At 39.6% G+C, this 18,856-nt stretch overlaps 1 protein-coding gene across 1 annotated transcript; it reads right to left on the minus strand.

The window, feature by feature from the left end:
- Window positions 1-2,792: 2,792 nt before the first annotated feature.
- On the minus strand, window positions 2,793-3,323 carry LOC138883970 (uncharacterized). Its single transcript, XM_070164698.1, has one exon. It carries the CDS (start codon window positions 3,321-3,323, stop codon window positions 2,793-2,795), a length of 531 nt encoding a protein of 176 aa, XP_070020799.1.
- Between the last annotated feature and the right edge of the window lie 15,533 nt (window positions 3,324-18,856).

Below are 18,856 nucleotides of genomic sequence, written 5' to 3' on the forward strand. Positions count from 1 at the left end.
ATCAACTTTATTTACTGTAGCGGACTTCTTGATAATTATACGCTCAGATGGTCATTGGATGGCATTCTCAGAAATTTCATTCAACAATTGCAACGCTTCCTCTGTTGTTTTTCCCATTACTGAACCTCCTGCAACTACATCTATCACATTTCTAGAAGAGGGTTTTAGCCCGTGATAAAAAATATACAATTGCATATGTTCAGGAATATCGTGGTGTGGACATTTTCTTAACATTGCTTTTAACCTTTCCCAAGCTTGATAAACTGACTTTGTGTTAGTCTGCAAGAAATTAGACATGTCTTGTCTTAACTTTGTGGTTTTAGCAGGGGAAAAATATTTGTTTAAATATTTCTGAGTCATTTGATCCTATGTGGTAATGGAACCTTGTGGCAAACTTCGCAACCAAGTCTTGGCATCTCCTTTTAAAGAGAAAGGAAATAGCCATAACTTGATAGCTTCAGGAGGTACTCCATTATACTTAGCAGTTTTAACAAGTTCCAAAAAGTCAATTAAATGACTATGTGGATCTTCACTTGCGTCTCCAGTGAAGATGTAAGACTGTTGAATTGTTTGAATCAGGCCAGTCCTGATTTCAAAGTTGTTGGCTGCCACTGGAGGTTTTCTGACACTAGATTCATAGTTGAAGCGGTCATGTCTAGCATAATTCCTTTGGATTCTGTTTGCTGGCCTTGGCGCCACTTCATCAAATTGATCCTCTATTTGTACTGGTGGTGGTACTTCGCGTGGGTTGATATTTTCTACTTCTTGATTCTCCATACCTTCACAAGCTATGCTTTGGAAAGATCATGCTTGTCCTTTCTTGCGCAATCGAAGAGATCTTTCAATTTCAAGATCGTAATTGACCAACTCTTTTATAGAATGGCGGGTCATAAGCTACTCAAAATTCTAATAAAACAAACTGAACCTAACTCCTAAAGTGGTAGTAGTAGTAGTAGACTTGTGCCAATTCTCCAGCAACGGCGCTAAAAATTTGACGAGGCCAATGCGTATAAGATTTTGCTACTCGTACTTTGTCAAATTCTAGTATAGTTTATGATATCGTCCCACAAAGATTGGAGAATCTAGCTACAAACTTATAATATTCTTACTACTATTTGAGAGAATCAATTGATGAAGTTTTGTTTGTTGAAAATTTAAATTGCTTAAGTTGAAACAAAATAACTTTCGGAAGATTTATATTTAAAAAGAGTTGGGAATCATTGAATTCACTTGATAATGTGATAATAATAAAATCTTAGCTTTTACATGTATTTCTCTTAGGAATAACTGTTTATTGCTAATACAATTATATTTTTCTCACTAAGAAATAATCAATTAATAACACTCCGCGAGGTTATATAAATCAATTGATATATGACTCGTGACGATTAAACTGAAATAATTTTCTTGCCTGAATTGTGCTAAAAGATAGAAAAAACCTCTTGCGTTTAATTTTTACTAAAAATCAATAATCTTGCCAACTACAACTCCTCCGTGAGAATTAGAATGGAAGTAAACAAGATTACAGACTTGGAATGATAGCTTAAAAAGAATTACTCTCACTCTATTATTTTACCCAATAGTTATCGTATATTAATTTTGCTTCGTGAGAATTACAAAATTGACATACAACTAACTTTGGAGAATAAATAGATAGAAGTGATAATAATTAATTAAAACTAATATTCCAGCACAATATATAAATATAATTAGAAAGTTTCAGGTCAAGCATGTAGTGAAATTGAGATTAATATTATAACGCTATCGAGATTCATCAACTATCTCAACAAAAGAGATTACTCAATTATGGAGTATTTAAACCTCACAAAAAAGAAATTCTTAAAATACTATCAACACTCTTAGAAAATTCAAAGACAACAAGATAAAATGAAATAGATAAAGAGAGAAGTAAAGATCAAAGCTAGAGAAAAGTTTGCTAATTAGGCACGTATCATCCTCCCCCTTTCAACACAAACATCCTATTTATAGAAATCAAATCTTATAAGGTGCCACGATGCCTCGTGGTTCTTTTGCCATGATGCGTCGTGCTTCTATTGCCATGATGCGTCGTGCTTCTATTGCCATGATACCTCGTGCTTCTCTTTTATTCCTTTATTTTCTTTATCATGATATTTTTATTTCCTGCAAAATACTATTAGAAAATACAGATAATTGACATATTATATATATATATATATATATATATATATATATATTATTTAAAATAATTTATTTTTAAGTATATAATATATGAATATTTTATAGTCATCAGCTTCCTTTTCTCGCACATGTTTAAATGCTCCTGCCTCCACTCATTTAGTAAAATAATCAGTGAGTACGAGCAGAAACTTTACCTGTCTTTTTGTTTGTGGTAATGGACCCACGATATCCATTCCACATTTCATAAATGGCCATGGCACAATGACCGGATGTAATAACTCCGCAGGTCTATGCATATTGTTACCGTACCTTTGACATTTATCACATTTGGTCACAAAACTTTTTGTTGCTTCTTCCATTTTAGGCTAGTAATAACCTGCCCTAATTAAGGTTCTTGCCAATGACCTTCCTCATGCATGATTCCCGCAATATCCCTCGTGTATTTCTTTCATTACATACCCCGTTTGACAAGGTCCAAGACATCTTGCTAAGGGACCACCGAACATTTTACGATATAAATTGCCTTGCTTTAAGCAGTACCGAGCAGCCTTCTTTCGAAGCGCATGAGCTTTTTTCTTATCATCAGGGACAATACCATACTGCAAAAAAGCAACAATCTCGTTCCTCCAATCTCAAGTTAAATTATTAAAATTTACCTCATTCTTATCAGGATCGAGAACTGAATGAAATAAATGTATAATTGAGGCATTTGCATCGCTTGCCACATCAGCTGCAGATGCGAGATTAGCTAGGGTGTCCGCTTCAACATTTTCATCCCTTGGTATTTGTATAACTTTCCAGGTTTGAAATTGCTTTGTCAATTCTCGTACCTTTTCTAAGTATTGTTGCATCCTTGCTTCCCTAGCTGTATAAGTCCCCGACATTTGATTAACCACGAGTTGCGAATCACTCTTGATTATAATCTGATTTATGCCAAGCTCTCGTGCCAATTCTAGACCTGCAATCACAGCCTCATACTCCACTTTATTGTTAGTTATGGAGTGACATTTAATAGCTTGTCGAATGGTTTCACCCGTAGGTGGTACCAAGACAATCCCTAAACCTGCACCTTTTACATTAGATGATCCATTAGTGAATAAAGTCCAAGTTCCCGGGTTAGCTTCGTTGAATACCTGTAATTCTTTTTCTGCTTCTAATTGCATCCCCTAGCTAAAATCAACCACGAAATCAGCTAACACTTGTGATTTTATAGCAGTTCTAGGTTGGTGTGTGATTTCATATTCACTTAACTATATTGCCCACTTTGCTAACCTACCTGATAACTCATGCTTATGTAATATATTACGTAAAGGGTAGGCAGTTACTACAGCGATAGGATGACACTGAAAGTAAGGTCTTAACTTTCTACATGTCATGATTAATGCAAGTGCAAGTTTTTCTAACTAAGGATACCGCGTCTCCACATCTAACAAAGATTTACTAACATAATAGATAGGGAATTGTTTACCTTGTTCTTCTCGGACCAAAACAGCGCTTACCGCAACTTCCGAAACATCAAGGTAAAGGAGTAGTCTTTCCCCAGCCTTTGGTTTTGCCAGCGAAGGTGAATTTGATAAGTACGTTTTTAAATTCCTGAGTACCTGTTGACATTCCTCATTCCATTCAAAATGATCTTGCTTCTTAAGGGCTGAGAAGAATTTAAAACACTTCTCTGATGATTTAGAAATGAATTTTCTCAAGGCTGCAATTCTCCCTGTTAATCTTTGAACTTCTTTTTTGTTTGAAAGTATATCAGGGATTTCTTCAATGGCCTTAATCTGTGCAGGATTCACTTCAATACCACGGTTAGAAACAAGAAACCCAAAAACTTACTTGATGCAACGCCAAATGCACATTTTTCGGGATTTAACTTCATATTAAATTTGCGCAAAATTCAAAATGTGTCAGATAAGTGTGATATGTGATCTTTTGAATACTGAGTTTTAACAAGCATATTATTTATATATACCTCCATAGTCTTTCCTAAATGCTCTTGAAACATTTTGGTAACTAACATCTAATACATTGCACTTGCATTCTTTAGACCAAAGGGCATTACTTTATAACAGTAAGTCCCCCTGTCTGTTATGAATGAAGTTTTTTCTTCATCTCTCGGATCCATTTTAATCTGATTATAACCTGAATATGCATCTAAAAAACTTAATAGTTTGTGACCTGCAGTTGCATCAATCAATTGATCTATGTGTGGTAGTGGAAAAGAATCTTTAGGGCAGGTTTTATTAAGATCTGTGTAATCTACACAAACCCGCCCCTTACCGTTCTTCTTTGTAACTAAAACAGTGTTAGCTAACCAGTTAGGATACTTTACCTCACGAATGGAACCAATTTTTAGCAATTTTTGGACTTCTTCTTGAATCACATAATTCTTGAAAGTTCCTGCTTTCTTTTCTTTTTCTTGACAGGAGGGTATGATGGATCTTCATTTAATTTATGAGTCATCACCTCAGGTGGTATTCTTGTCATGTCAGAGTGGGACCAAGCAAAGCAGCCCACGTTGTCACACCTCCTTTTTCCGCTACACCCCTCGCTAAGGGACGTAAAGAGAGTTTTTCCAATTAAAGGACAATCGAAACGAGATTTATTTATTTATTTCAGAGTCGCCACTTGGGGGATTTATGGTGTCCCAAGTCACCGGTTTTAATCCCGAGTCGAGGAAAAGAATGACTCTGTTTAACAGTCTGTACACCAGAAATTCGGATAAGGAGTTCTGTTAGGAGAAGGTGTTAGGCATTCCCGAGTTCCGTGGTTCTAGCACGGTCGCTCAACTGTCATATTCGGCTTATATATCTTTTTTTTGATACATGTTGAATCTATGTGCAAATTTTAACTGTGTACCACTTTTATTATTATTATTTTTACCGAAAATTTGCAACATTATGAAAATACATCTCAAACCACGTCACATCAATACACCCGTGGTTATTGACGCATTTCAACTCTGTTGAGATTTGGATTTGGGTCACATAAATTTGCGCCCGAGTTTAAGAAGATAACATTATTAACTACGCGCCTAAAGCGACTAGCGTGTCATTATTTTGGGTAGGGCCGTAAAATTTTGATAAACGGTCCATCCTCAAGTCTAAGTAACTTTACCAACACATATAGAGGGACCCACATCTTGTGTATTTTTGTTTGTCGAGGCTCGTCTCATTCATTATTTTTTAAAAGGAATTTGCAACGTCGTGGAAATGCATCTCGAACCACGTCACAATCAATGTACCCGTGATTAACGACACATTTCGACTCCGTTGAGATTTGGATTTGGATCGCATCAATGCGCACCCGAGTTTAGGAACGTAATTTTATTAAAGTCATGCTTAAAGAGTCTAGCGTATTATTATTTTGAGGAAAGTCGTGAAATTCGCTAAACGCCCTATCCTGAATTCTAAGTATTTTAACACAATATTCATTGAGGGCCCCACAATTTACGTGTTTTGTTTTGCGAGGCTCGTCTCATTTTATTAATAATAGGACAAACCTAAAGCAACTACGATTTTCTATATTTTTGTTCCTAAGAATAAAGAAAAAGAGGCCCTAAATAATTGGAGTTGCTTAAACAAAACATATTAATAAGGACCCTTTAGCAATTCTGGGCTCAAGTAATTGGCCCAATCCCTGCTGAATTGAAACCAACCAGCGAGTTGGGCCATGAGAACATGCTGCTCAGTCTGAGTTCCCATTGCAGAGCGTGAGCCACACCTTGTGCTCAGCTTGGCCCATTAGCAAAAAGCAGGCAAGATCAACAGCCGCATTAACGTATCTGTGTTATAATTCAGGGTCTAATTTTGTGTTAACACACACGTGATGCACTTAACATGTTGAGTTTGAAATTCTACACTAATTCTATGCTAATAACGTTCAGCCCAGTTTTGCTTTAGATCCTAGTTAATAATACTTCCTAATTCATGTTGCAATTAACCTTAACTAATTATCCACAATCATTCAAATATCCAATTATCAACTAAAAATGCAAGTCCAGAATCAATTTCAAACTTATGTCTTTTAAGAAAGTTAATCAACAAACTATTCTAGGCTAATTAGTGATAAGCAAATCCAACAGTCAAATTACACGTCCAGCCCTAAACTAACTCACAATTACCATTACTAAATACAAAACAATGTGACTCCAGGATTACACTGCCATTTATTTGGACGAGTGAGGACTGTGAATCACAAGATCGCTTTATGTTTTGAATAACTTCTGATTTTCAAAACTTAACTATACTAAATGAAATTAAACTACCACATGTCTAACAAACGATCAAATGTCCCGAACAGTCCATGAGTTTAACAGTCCAAACCAATCTAAATCATTGTAAAACTATTTTAATTACAGTCTAAACTACTACAATCAACTATGATAAAACACGACAAGAACTAAAACTTCCAATGAAGTTATACTTCTATTTCATTTCATTCCAACTGGACAGCTACATGATTTGAGATTCAGGACATGTACCTGGTATAGACAATACAAGAAGAGGAAGAAGAGGGTCATCAGCAACAGTAGTAACCAACAGAAGTTGTAACAGCAGTGCAGCAACCAAATCAGCAGCTATAAACCTCCCCAATTATAGAGCAGAAGTATAAAGAAGAAATGCTCTAGCTTTTTCAGATCCTAAGTGAGGCGATGAAAAACAATAGCTATTCTTTTCAACTCCCAAACTCTCAAAAATTAATTCCCCTCCTAAAGACCTCCTTCTGCCCTCTTATACAGACATACCCTCCTTTCCACTTACTGCCTTGCCCCCCTTTTTCACTAAAAATATGAATTATTCCACTTTAAATCCCACTAAGGAAAACTTTTCCTTATTTTCAGCCCCCATTCCCTTTTGTTCCCCATTAGTGTATTAATTTAAAGATACTAATATCCCACTAACAAAACACTAACATTAAAATATTATCCTAACTGTTTCATTCCCAAATTACCCCTGAAACCCCTTAATATTACTGCCCCTAATACAATTATTCAACTGTATTAAAACTTTTAATTCTGAAATCTGTTCCAGCTAACAAAGATTTGAAAACTAAACCTGACTAACAGCTATAACCAAACTTATTGACAGCTAAATGACTAAGGTTGAATTCCAATTGAAACAAAATGAACTGAATTTAAATCACCACACAGAACTCAACAGAATCATTTAAACTAAAATTGACAATTGAATCAAAATGCACATGAATGCAGGTAACAGGAATGCAGATTCATTGTCAGCCTATTGATAATGCCCTGAAGCTAAGTGTTCATAGATCAAACATACACAACAACCATTTGACGAGCTTATTGGTTTACAAAAAGAACGAACTAATCGACGAAACTATTTATAACCTATGTTATTAATCGACAGAGCATAAACTGGTGGAGAAGAGAAAAAAAAACGGACACTAGATGAATTACAATGGACCTAATTTAGGTAAACCCATAGTTGATTGAACTACTCAAACAATATTGGAATATTTAATCTAACCAAAATCAGAAAAGAAACAGAATATATATACTGGATTAACTTAAACTAAAAACCCTAAAGAAACGACTAATCACGCAGACAAACAAACACATAGAAAAAGAAAAAGAAGTTAAGAAGAACTCACTGTTCTTTTCTCGGATTTCAACCATATGCCCTTTCGAACTTGATTTCCAGTTAGTATTATACGTTTATTTCATCAGAAATAAACTTATAATACTAACCAGAAACCGTTCGACCTTGACAGTTTCAAAACAATCTCGAACTGTCGAGCCCTAGATCCGCCATTCGATGCGTTTTTACTCGTATTTGAACCAATCTAGTTAGGGATTAGCGACAAGGAGGTCAAGGGGATTATTGGGTGTGTTTTGGGGTTAAGTGGACAAGCTAGGGTTTGGGACGGGGTCTTTGATCGAAGATTCAAGAAGCTAGGATATGATTCGAGGACAACGAAGTGGGGATTCAGGTTGAGGGTGGTTAGAAGGCTCAGGGGTGTTAATTTCATGGCCATCGGAGCCGGCGCCGCCACCGGAAGGCTGTGGTGAATAGTGGCAGTTGCTAGGGTTCGTCCCTTTAAATCTAGATTCGAACCGTTCTAGGGATGTTCGAGGGAATCTAACTACGGATTATGAAAGAGGGGATCAAGGGGGTTCTAGGGGGTGAGTTTGGTGGCGAACGGAACTGGCGACGCCGGGTTTATAGTGAAGGGATGGGGTGGCGGCTATTAGGGTTCCTCGTCTCTGAAAGAGACGAGGTTTGGGAGAGAATGAGAGGGGGGCTTGGTTTGAGGGGTGGGGTTCGTTTGGACAAATATATACTGAGGGTGAGGTTAAATCCAGGCCGTTCGATCAAACGAGATCAACGGCCTTGATTGTTTGAATGGTTTGAATGGTGTCGTTTATTAAGGTTAGAGGCTGGATCGGGTTCAGGGGGAAACAGTTCAGGGTCGGGTAATGGAAATGGGGCAAAGTTTTGGTCGTTGGATGTGGATGAATGGACGGTTGAGATCTATTGAAATCGAAACGACGTAGTTCTGTCCTTATACTACGTCGTTTCGATGGTTTCAGAGGCTGGAAGTTTGGACCGGGTATGGGGCATGTTTTTGGGCTGGGTTAATTGATTTGGGCTTTGGGATTTAATTTAGATTTAGCCCAAATTTTATTTCCTCTCTTTATTTACTCTTTTTTTCTTCTTTTCCTCTCAAAAATTAAAACTCAAAATCTTAAATTAAATTATAAAACACCAAATTAACTTAAAAATACTAATTAACTCTAACTAATAATTATCACAAATAATTAAATGACAAATTAAAAGAAAATCACACAATTTAACTAAAATTACAAAAATATGTTATTATTATTTTTTTGAATTTTCATTTTTGTAAAACACCTAATTATTAATTAATTCCAAAAATATAAAAATCCAATCCTAAATGCAAATGCTATATATATATTTTTTAAAATTTTTAATGCATTAATAAAATTAAACATGCACACAGATCTATGCAAATAAACAGAAAAATCGCACAATATTTCCTAAAAATAACACATAATTAAAGAAAAGACCTAATTTTGGGAATTATTTTGGAGTAATTCGTATGAGGCAAAAATCACGTGCTCACAGCTGCCCCTCTTTTTCCGGAAACACGAAGAGTTTTCGTGCAAAGATAAAGTGAGCGGATACGAGCGATTTTTGCCTGTTTGAATACTCTGTAGGAAGCATTTTTTGAAAGATTTGACTGAACCTCTGCTTCAAAGGTTTCCTACATATCCTTGGCTATAAAGGAATCAAGTGTTGTTCGGGAAGTTTTGGGTAGCTGGGACTACCCTGGGACTGCCTTTTGCTGTTACTGTTGTTGCTGCTGATGTTACCTCTTACTGACCTCCTTATTACACCTTGATGAAAGATAAAAAAATTATATTAAGCTATGATCTATGAATTACAAAGATTTATTCCCGAGCTTGGTCATGTGACTATCGCTGCCTTGTTGACTTGTGTTTCCTCTGGTATTTCTTTACTTCTAATTTGACTTGTATTCTCCCTTGATCGCCGATCTCGAACTATTTATTTTCTTCTGGCGAGCTTCGCATTATTTTCCTTTCGAATCTTGAACTGCCTTCCTCTGCTGGGGATTTTTGTTGTTTCCCGCTGGGGATTTTGCTTGTATTCCTCCGCTTTACTGACTTCGACACCAATTACTTCTTAAAATATAACACCTCCATTCTCCAGGCGGGCTCCTGACTTCAGCAACTCCTTAAAATACAACATCTCCATTCTCCAGGCGGGCTCCTGACTTCAACAACTTCTTAAAAATTTTAACACCTCCATTCTCCAGGCGGGCTCCTGACTTCGACAACTTCTTAAAATGTAACACCTCCATTCTCCTGGTGGGCTCCTGACTTCAACAACTTTCTTAAAATGTAACACCTCCATTCTCCAGGCGGGCTCCTGACTTCAACAACTTTCTTAAAATGTAACACCTCCATTCTTCAGGCGGGCTCCTGACTTCAATAACTTCTTAAACGTAACACCTCCATTCTCCAGGCGGGATCCTGACTTCAACAACTTTCTTAAAATGTAACACCTCCATTCTCCAGGCGGGCTCCTGACTTCAATAACTTCTTAAACGTAACACCTCCATTCTCCAGGCGGGCTCCTGACTTCAACAACTTCTTCGAAAATAATTCAGCCTCCATTCTCCAAGCGGGCTCCTGACTTCGACAACTTCTTAAAATGTAACACCTCCATTCTCCAGGCGGGCTCCTAACTTCAATAACTTCTTAAACGTAACACCTCCATTCTCCAGGCGGGCTCCTGACTTCAACAACTTCTTCGAAAATAATTTAGCCTCCATTCTCCAGGCGGGCTCCTGACTTCATCAACTTCTTAAAATGTAACACCTCCATTCTCCAGGCGGGCTCCTGACTTCGACAACTTCTAAAAAATGTGTTTTATTGACGTTGCTCCTTCATGCCTCCCGAACCATTTTCCTTCTAACTTGAATCATCTTCTTTCAACTGCTTCCCACAAAACTGGTGCCTTATTCCTCCGAAAACTGCTGGGGACAACACCGGTGTTTTATTCAAAAATATATCATTTTCCTACTTCAAAGACTACTTTTTTTAAAGCTGGCGCTTTCCTTCCACTGGAATTACTTCCCTATGACTGGTGTTTTCACTTCTCTGAAACCTATCGGGAATAACACTGTTGGGGAATTATCTTCCCTCTTTAAGACTAGTTACTTTCCTCCTTTCAACAATGGTGGGGATGGCACTGATTCAAATACCACTACCCTTAAAACTCGGGTTATCTTGATTCATCAATTGCTTTCTTTAAACTTGTATTGCCTTCTCCCGTAAACTGCTGGGGATTCCACTTCTTTCAAAACTTGTGTTATCTTCCATCTTCCCCCAAGTGGCTATCTGATTTCAAGAAAATTTTCGCAATGAGAGAAATTTTTTTGCCCCAGTTTGATAATCTTCTTTGTGGCCATGTCTTCCCGCTGTCCATAACATTTCCTTTCCTTGCTTCAAATCAAAGAAAAATTTGTTAGTTTAAAATGTGGTGAGTGGTCGTGCCACTCCTGCTAGGGATGGTTCTTCCCTTTTTCCTTTCCCTACTTTGCGCTTTATTATAAAACTTGCTGGGGATGATATTATTTGCTGAGGATGATATTCCCGTTAGGGATGGGTTTTTTAATTTTCTCTTCCTTCCCCGCTCTGTGTTGTCCGACCATTGCGGAACTTGGTCGAGAATCTGTCGGAGTTGTTCCTGTATCTCGCAAATCTGCTAGGGATCCTCATAACCTTTTAACTGTTGCTTCTCCGTTTTTCTCCAACTTCCCCTGGAAATTTGGTCCTCTTGGGATCTAGACCCATTCATCATTTGGTCTTGCGACCAACTTTTTTAGCTTTGTCGCCTTATCTTTGGCCTGCCCTATTCGCATTTTGTTTTGCACCATTTTGGTAACTGGTAGTAAGCTCTGAAAATCCTTTTCAAAAATAAACTGCTGGGGAGGTAAAGTCTTTAAACCAAGAAATGAAAAAGTGATGATTTCAAAAAATAGAAAAAGAAGAAGTCTTTCTGAACAAATATTGGGGAAAAAGAAAGAAAAGAACTTATCTGAATGATATAACCGATCCCAACGATCATGTCGTGCATTCCAGATTAATCAACCCAGTCTATTCATATCAATCAATCTTTCGGATGGCCTCATCCTGCTGGGGATAAACAGGCATTCAACTCTTTGCCAACTACGGATCCTTCCCGCCAATCTTGTCTTGTCGCCTCATAGTGCCCTTCGAGGGGTTTTCACTAATAAGACTCTCTCATTTCTCTCAACTTCTGTCGCCTTATGGTGCCTGTGAAGGTTTTCACCGATAAGACTCTCTCATTTTATTTTATTTTTCAGTTGTGGATTGGAGTACTGCCGATATGACTCTCTCTGTTGGGGATTCTTTTCGGCTATCAATTCATTTCCAGTTCATGCTCCTCTTCTCTGCTAGGGATCGGGGTATTATCCGCGACTTCCGTTTGCATGACTTGGCACCTCTCGAATACTTATTGGGAGGTCTTTTTGGACATCAATATGGGTTTCGTGTATGGATAACGAAACGGGGTATCAAGAGTTCAAAATAATTTTGATGGGTAAAACAGTACAACTCTTGGAATCACACTTTCTTTCCAAAATTACAAACACAAACTTCTGCCCCAGTTTTTCTTGCTTGGGGATTTTTATTTTTGTTACACTATGTTACATTATGCGCGCTATGTTACACTATGACCGAGCCTTGAGGCTCCTACGTATCCTACTTTGAGGAATCAGGTCAAACGTAGTTCCCAATTCCTTTATTTTCTTGTGACTTTCTTTTGTCTTTATTATCATTATTTTTCTCTTTTCTTTTTCTTTCATTTTAATTACTGATTCCAAAAGAGGGATATGAAAGAATAAATAAGGCTCAAAATGGGAAGCAAAGGTTAAAGTGTTTGGATAGAAGAAAGAATTGCCTCCATCATTTCATTCTCCGATAAATGCCAAGTACAAATAAACAACAATTACAATTAAAAGAAGTCATACATAATATCTCTTAACTGCGTCGGAATTGATAGCCATGTCGACGCATTTCCCTTCGACATTTGTTAAACATAAAGCGTCATCGGACAACACTCAGGTTATGATGAATGGCCCTAGCCAATTCGGGGTGAACTTGCCTTTTGCTTCGGCCTGATGTGGCAGGATTCGTTCAACACCTGCTGCCCCACTTCAAATTTTCTGGGGCGCACCTTCTTGTTTTAGGTTCTCACCATTCTCTTTTGATATAACTGGATATGACACACAACGGCCAATCTCTTTTCATCAATCAAATTCAACTGCTCCAAACGGGTTTTGACCCACTCATCATCATCAATCTCAGCTTTAGCGACAATCCTAAGGGATGGAATTTCAACTTCCGCCGGTATTACTGCTTCAGTTCCGTATACTAACAAATAAGGAGTTGCCCCTACCGAAGTACGGACAGTAGTGCGATAACCCAACAATGCAAATGGTAATTTCTCATGCTATTGTCTGGATCCTTCTATCATCTTCCTCAGTATCTTCTTTATGTTTTTGTTGGCCACTTCTACTGCTCCATTCGCCTTGGGACGATATGGGGTGGAATTGCGGCGTGTAATCTTGAAATGCTAACATACTTCTTTCATCAAACTGCTGTTAAGATTAGCACCATTGTCCGTGATGATCACCTTTGGGATCCCAAATCTACAGGTGATATGGGAATGAACAAAATCCACCACTGCCTTCTTGGTTACCGACTTGAAAGTTTTAGCTTTAACCCACTTAGTGAAATAGTCGATGGTCACCAGAATGAACCTATGACCGTTGGTAGATGCCAGCTCAATAGGTCCAATGACATCCATGCCCCAGGCAACAAATGGCCATGGTGCTGACATTGTATGCAATTCTGTCGGCGGAGAATGAATCAAATCTTCGTGTATCTGACACTGACGGCATTTTCGCACGAAATTGATACAATCACGCTCCATAGTGAGCCAATAGTACCCTGCTCAAAGAATTTTCTTCGCCAATACATATCCGCTCATATGTGGCCCACAAACTCCAGCATGTACCTCTGTCATAACTATCGTGGCTTGACTGGAATCTATACATCTCAGCAATCCCAAGTCTGGTGTTCTTTTGTATAACACTCCCTCACTGAGGAAAAATCCATTTTCCAATCGCCGAATGGCTCTCTTTTGATCTCCGGTGGCCTACTCCGGGTATATCCCCATCCTGAGGTACTCCTTGACGTCATAAAACCATGACTCGGCATCCATTTCTTCATCTATCATGTTGCAATAAGCATGCTGATTACGAACCTGAATGTGCAATGGGTCAACATGAATTTTGTCTGGGCGATGCAACATCGATGCCAAAGTGGACAAAGCATCGGTAACCTCATTGTGAACTCTTGGGATGTGTCTGAACTCCACTGATCTAAATCGCTTGCTCAGATCAAGCAAGCATTGTCGGTATGGTATGAGCTTCAAATCCCTTGTTTCCCATTCACCCTGAATTTGATGCACCAGGATGTCCGAGTCTCCCAAGATCAAGACGTCCTGGACATCCATGTCCGTAACTAGCCGTAAACCCAAAATCCATGCCTCATACTCAGCCATGTTGTTGGTACAATAGAAATGTAGCTGAGCCGTAACAGGATAATGATGTCCTGTTTCAGAAATAAGTACCGCTCCTATTCCAACTCCTTTCGCATTTGCGGCTCCATCAAAGAAGAGCTTCCAACCTGGTTCCTTGGTCATTTCCAACTCATCTATCTGCATCACTCCTTCATCAGGAAAATACGCCCTCAAGGGTTCGTATCTTCATCAACAAGATTCTCAGTCAAATGATCCGCCAATGCTTGGGCCTTTATAGCCGTCCTCGTCACATAGACGATGTCGAACTCCGTGAGTAATATTTGCCATTTCGCTAACCTCCATGTGGGCATAGGCTTCTGGAAAATATACTTCAGTGGATCCAAGCATGAAATGAGATAAGTAGTATATGATGACAGATAATACTTCAATTTCTGGGCCACCCAAGTTAGGGCGCAACATGTCTTCTCGAGTTGAGTGTACTTAACCTCATATATTGTAAACTTCTTGTTAAGATAATAGATGGCTTGCTCCTTCCTTCCTGTAATGTCGTGTTATCCTAATACGCAGCCAAACGAATTCTCCAGGACCGTTAGATAAAGAATTAACGGTCTCCTCGGCTCAGGGGGAACTAACACAGGTGGATTTGATAAATATACTTTGATTTGGTCAAATGCCTCCTAACATTCTGTCGTCCATTCTATCGCATCATCTTTCTTCAGTAGCCGAAAAATGGGTTCACAAGTTGCTGTGAGTTGAGCAATAAACCTGTTGATGTAATTCAACCTTCCCAACAGACTCATTACTTCTGTCTTATTCTTCGGCGGAGGCAAATCTTGGATGGATTTGATCTTTGACGGGTCCAGTTCAATACCTCACCGACTGACGATGAATCCCAATAGCTTTACAGATGGAACACCAAATGCACATTTGGCTGGGTTGAGCTTAATATCATACCTTCGAAGTCTTTGGAAAAACTTCCTTAGGTCTGCTACGTGGTCTTCATGATGCTTGGACTTTATGATCACATCGTCCACGTACACCTCAATCTCTTTGTGGATCATGTCATGAAACACAATAGTCATTGCTCTCATGTACGTTGCCCCAACATTCTTCAACCAAATGGCATTACCTGGTAACAATAAGTCCCCCATGGCGTAATGAATACCGTTTTTTCCGCATCTTCTTCATCCATCAGAATCTGATGATACCCAGCATAACAATCCACAAAAGATCCGATCTCACGTCCGGCACAATTATCGATCAACATATGGATGTTGGGTAATGGAAAGTTATCCTTTGGGCTTGCCCTGTTCAGGTTGCGATAATCGACACACACCTTGATCTTCCCATCTTTCTTTGGCACTGACACCACATTAGCCAACCAATCGGGATATCGAGTGACCCAAATAACCTTTGCTTGTAGCTGCTTGGTTACTTCTTCTTTAATCTTCACACTCATATCTATCTTGAACTTCCTCAATTTCTGCTTGACGGGAGGGCATGTCGGGTCAGTGGGCAATTTGTGAACCACTAAATCCGTGCTTAACCCCGGCATGTCATCATACGACCATGCAAAAACATCTTTGAACTCAATAAGTGTTTTGATTAGTTCTTCCCTGATATTTGGTGCAATATGGATGCTTACTTTAGTTTCTCGGATATCATCTGCATCCCCTAAATTGATGGCTTCTATGTCATTTAAGTTGGGCTTGGATTTCTCTTCAAACTGGCTTAACTCTCTGTTTATCTCTTCGAAAGCTTCATCCTCATCGTATTCCAATTCATCATTATAATCGACCTCTTGTACAATTAGTTCGGAATTAGATTGATTTTTTAGACTGAGTTGAAGATCCGCTGTGCACGCCATGTCATTAGAACTAATATAAAGAGAACTGTTCAGAAAAAGAAAAGAAGAAAACAAAATTAAAAATAAAAAATAAAATAAGGAATGAAGAAAAAACTTTTTATTTTATTGAATTATGGGATAACAAAGTTTCACACTTTGATAAACATAATAAAAAAAAGGAATCTGGATTACAACCCTGGAATAATCCAGAAAACAGGAAGGAAAATCAGAGCCAACTACCAGGACTCCCTCCGAGTAGGAAGAGGAGTAGCTGTCCAATTGTTGACATTGGCCCTAGGCCCCACAAACTGTATGTCTGCCTTACTGGAACCTTCTCCAGCTTCTATCATGTTGACATCGGCGAACAACCTTTCAAAGCCTTCATTCAAATCTCCATCTGGCTCGATCAGTGGTCCGAGAACCTTCGGGGCCGACAACTCTCTGATACCTGCTCCGACAAATGATTTGAATAGGCGCGGGATTGGCTTAGGGAGGACCCAGACTCTTTTATTCAACTTGCGGGCCCGCTTTACATCTGCTGCGTAGGCTTGAATCCTATCCCAAAAGTATCCAGGTTCTTGGGCAAAGAAACTGGCTGGACAATTCCCTGCAGATCAATCCCCAAACCTTTTCCTGGTATAAACCAGTTGTTTAACATCTCCGAGGATATCATGAAGGTCGCAGCTGCAATTCTGGGAAGTGGAAGGCCCCCACCCTCAGGAATTTTGTCTACTGAGACTGCGTCAAAAACCTGATAAACCTATGGGCCCTTGTCATCGTCGGTTTCTATGAAGGGCACAATGGCATCACTGGCGGAATGTGTACTGTCATCCCCGTGTACCACAATCTCTTGTCTATCCCATTCAAATTTGACCATCTGATGCAGTGTAGAGGGCACTGCTTTGGCTACGTGGATTCAGGGTCGTCCCAACAGAAGATTATACGACACCGCCACATCTATCACTTCAAATTCCATGGTGAACTCGACCGGACCAATTGTCAATTCCAGTATGATATCACCCACTGTGTTAGTACTGCCCCCATCAAAACCTCGGACGCAGACGCTGTTCTTGTGAATCCTATCATCATCAACCATTAGTTTGTTCAGAGTGGCCAAAGGACAGATATTGGCACTGGACCCATTATCAATCAGTACTCGAGTGACCACCGAGTCTTCGCATTTCACAGTCAGGTAGAGTGCTCTATTGTGTTCTGTACCCTCTATTGGCAACTCATCATCAGAAAATGTCACTCGGTTTACCTCGAAGATTTTGTGCACTATTTTCTCCAAATGGTTCACTGAGAGCTTGTCCGGAACATGGGCTTCATTCAGAATCTTCATTAATGCCCGACAATGATCACTTGAATGGATCAACAAGGATAGCAACGAAATCTGGTTCGGGGTCTTCCTCAACTGCTCTACAATGGAATAGTCATATGCCTTCATCTTCTTCAAAAACTCCTCTGCTTCCTCCTCCGTCACTCGCTTCTTTATTGTTATAGGATTGGCCCTTCTCAATTCTGCGGGAGCAGAACACCTTCCCGAATGAGTTAACCCCTGGGCCTCGCATACTTCTTCCACAACCTCCTTCCCCTTATGCATCACTGTCACTTGACTATAGCTCTATGGCACAACTTTCTCACTTGTTATCGGCAACTGCATTACTGGCCTGATAGCAACTGGTTCTACGCGGGCCCCCTTCACCACCAACACTGGTGTGCTTGATACTCCCTTTAGCACTACCTTGACCAGTTCTAGCTTCTTTGTAACAACATACGAACCTTTCCCTATTACCACAACTGGCTTGTCATCTACCCTTCCCAACTGTACCACTACCTTTCCACTAGTCGACTTTTTGCTTGGACTGGCACGAATCATCATTACCGTTTGTGAGGGTTTCTTGGGCTTCTCTCTTTCGTGCACTAGTTCGATCATGTGGGCCTCATGGTGCACCGGTAACGGGTTCTCATTGATGTTGGGTGCCTCTGGTGCCTGAACCTCGATCCTATTTGTGTCAATAAGATCTTGTACGACAGTCTTCAACTTCCAACACTTCTCAGTATCATGCCCGGGAGCCCCCGAACAGTATTCACAGCTTACTGAGTGGTCCAAATTTTTAGGAAGGGGATTTGGCAATTTGGGCTCAAAAAGGACTTAATAGGCCTAACTGCCTCAACTTGTGGAACAGAGTAGTATAGGTTTCTCCCAGTAGAGTGAATGTTCTCGGCCTCTGCACCCTTTCATTCCTGAAAGCCTGATTTCTGCGGAAGCTTGGCCCTGAAGGATTCTGGTAGGCCCTTGGTGGTGGATATGTGTGTTGTGGAGGTGGATATGTGTTTTGTGGAGGTGGATATGTATGTTGGGGAGCCAGCGCACACCATTGTGGGCGAGCCGGAGGCTGGGTGTAAGTTTGGGCATGATGAACGGAGAAATGTGGCTTTTGTGGTGGATAATAGGGTTGTGGAGGGTTGTATGGAGTGTATGGATAATTTGGGTAATGGGGTCTGGGTTGGTAGCGAGGGGAAGGACCTCTTGATCTAGACCAAGTACCTGCTTCGACTGTTGCGACCTCCTCTCTCTTCTTTTTCCCGAGCGCACCTCCCGTGCCGCTTTGGATAGCCCGAGTTGTAGCCTTGATTGCCGAGTAACTCATTATCTTGTTGGACCTGAGTCCTTCAACCATACCGCCCATTTTTACTACTTCATTGA

The sequence above is a fragment of the Nicotiana sylvestris genome, chromosome 12, assembly GCF_000393655.2.
Source record: "Nicotiana sylvestris chromosome 12, ASM39365v2, whole genome shotgun sequence".
Taxonomy (NCBI): Eukaryota; Viridiplantae; Streptophyta; class Magnoliopsida; order Solanales; family Solanaceae; genus Nicotiana; species Nicotiana sylvestris.

Bases quoted from the DNA above. Each gene is read 5' to 3' on its own strand.
- LOC138883970 (XM_070164698.1), bottom strand. From the start codon at position 3,323: ATGCAATTAGAAGCAGAAAAAGAATTACAGGTATTCAACGAAGCTAAC.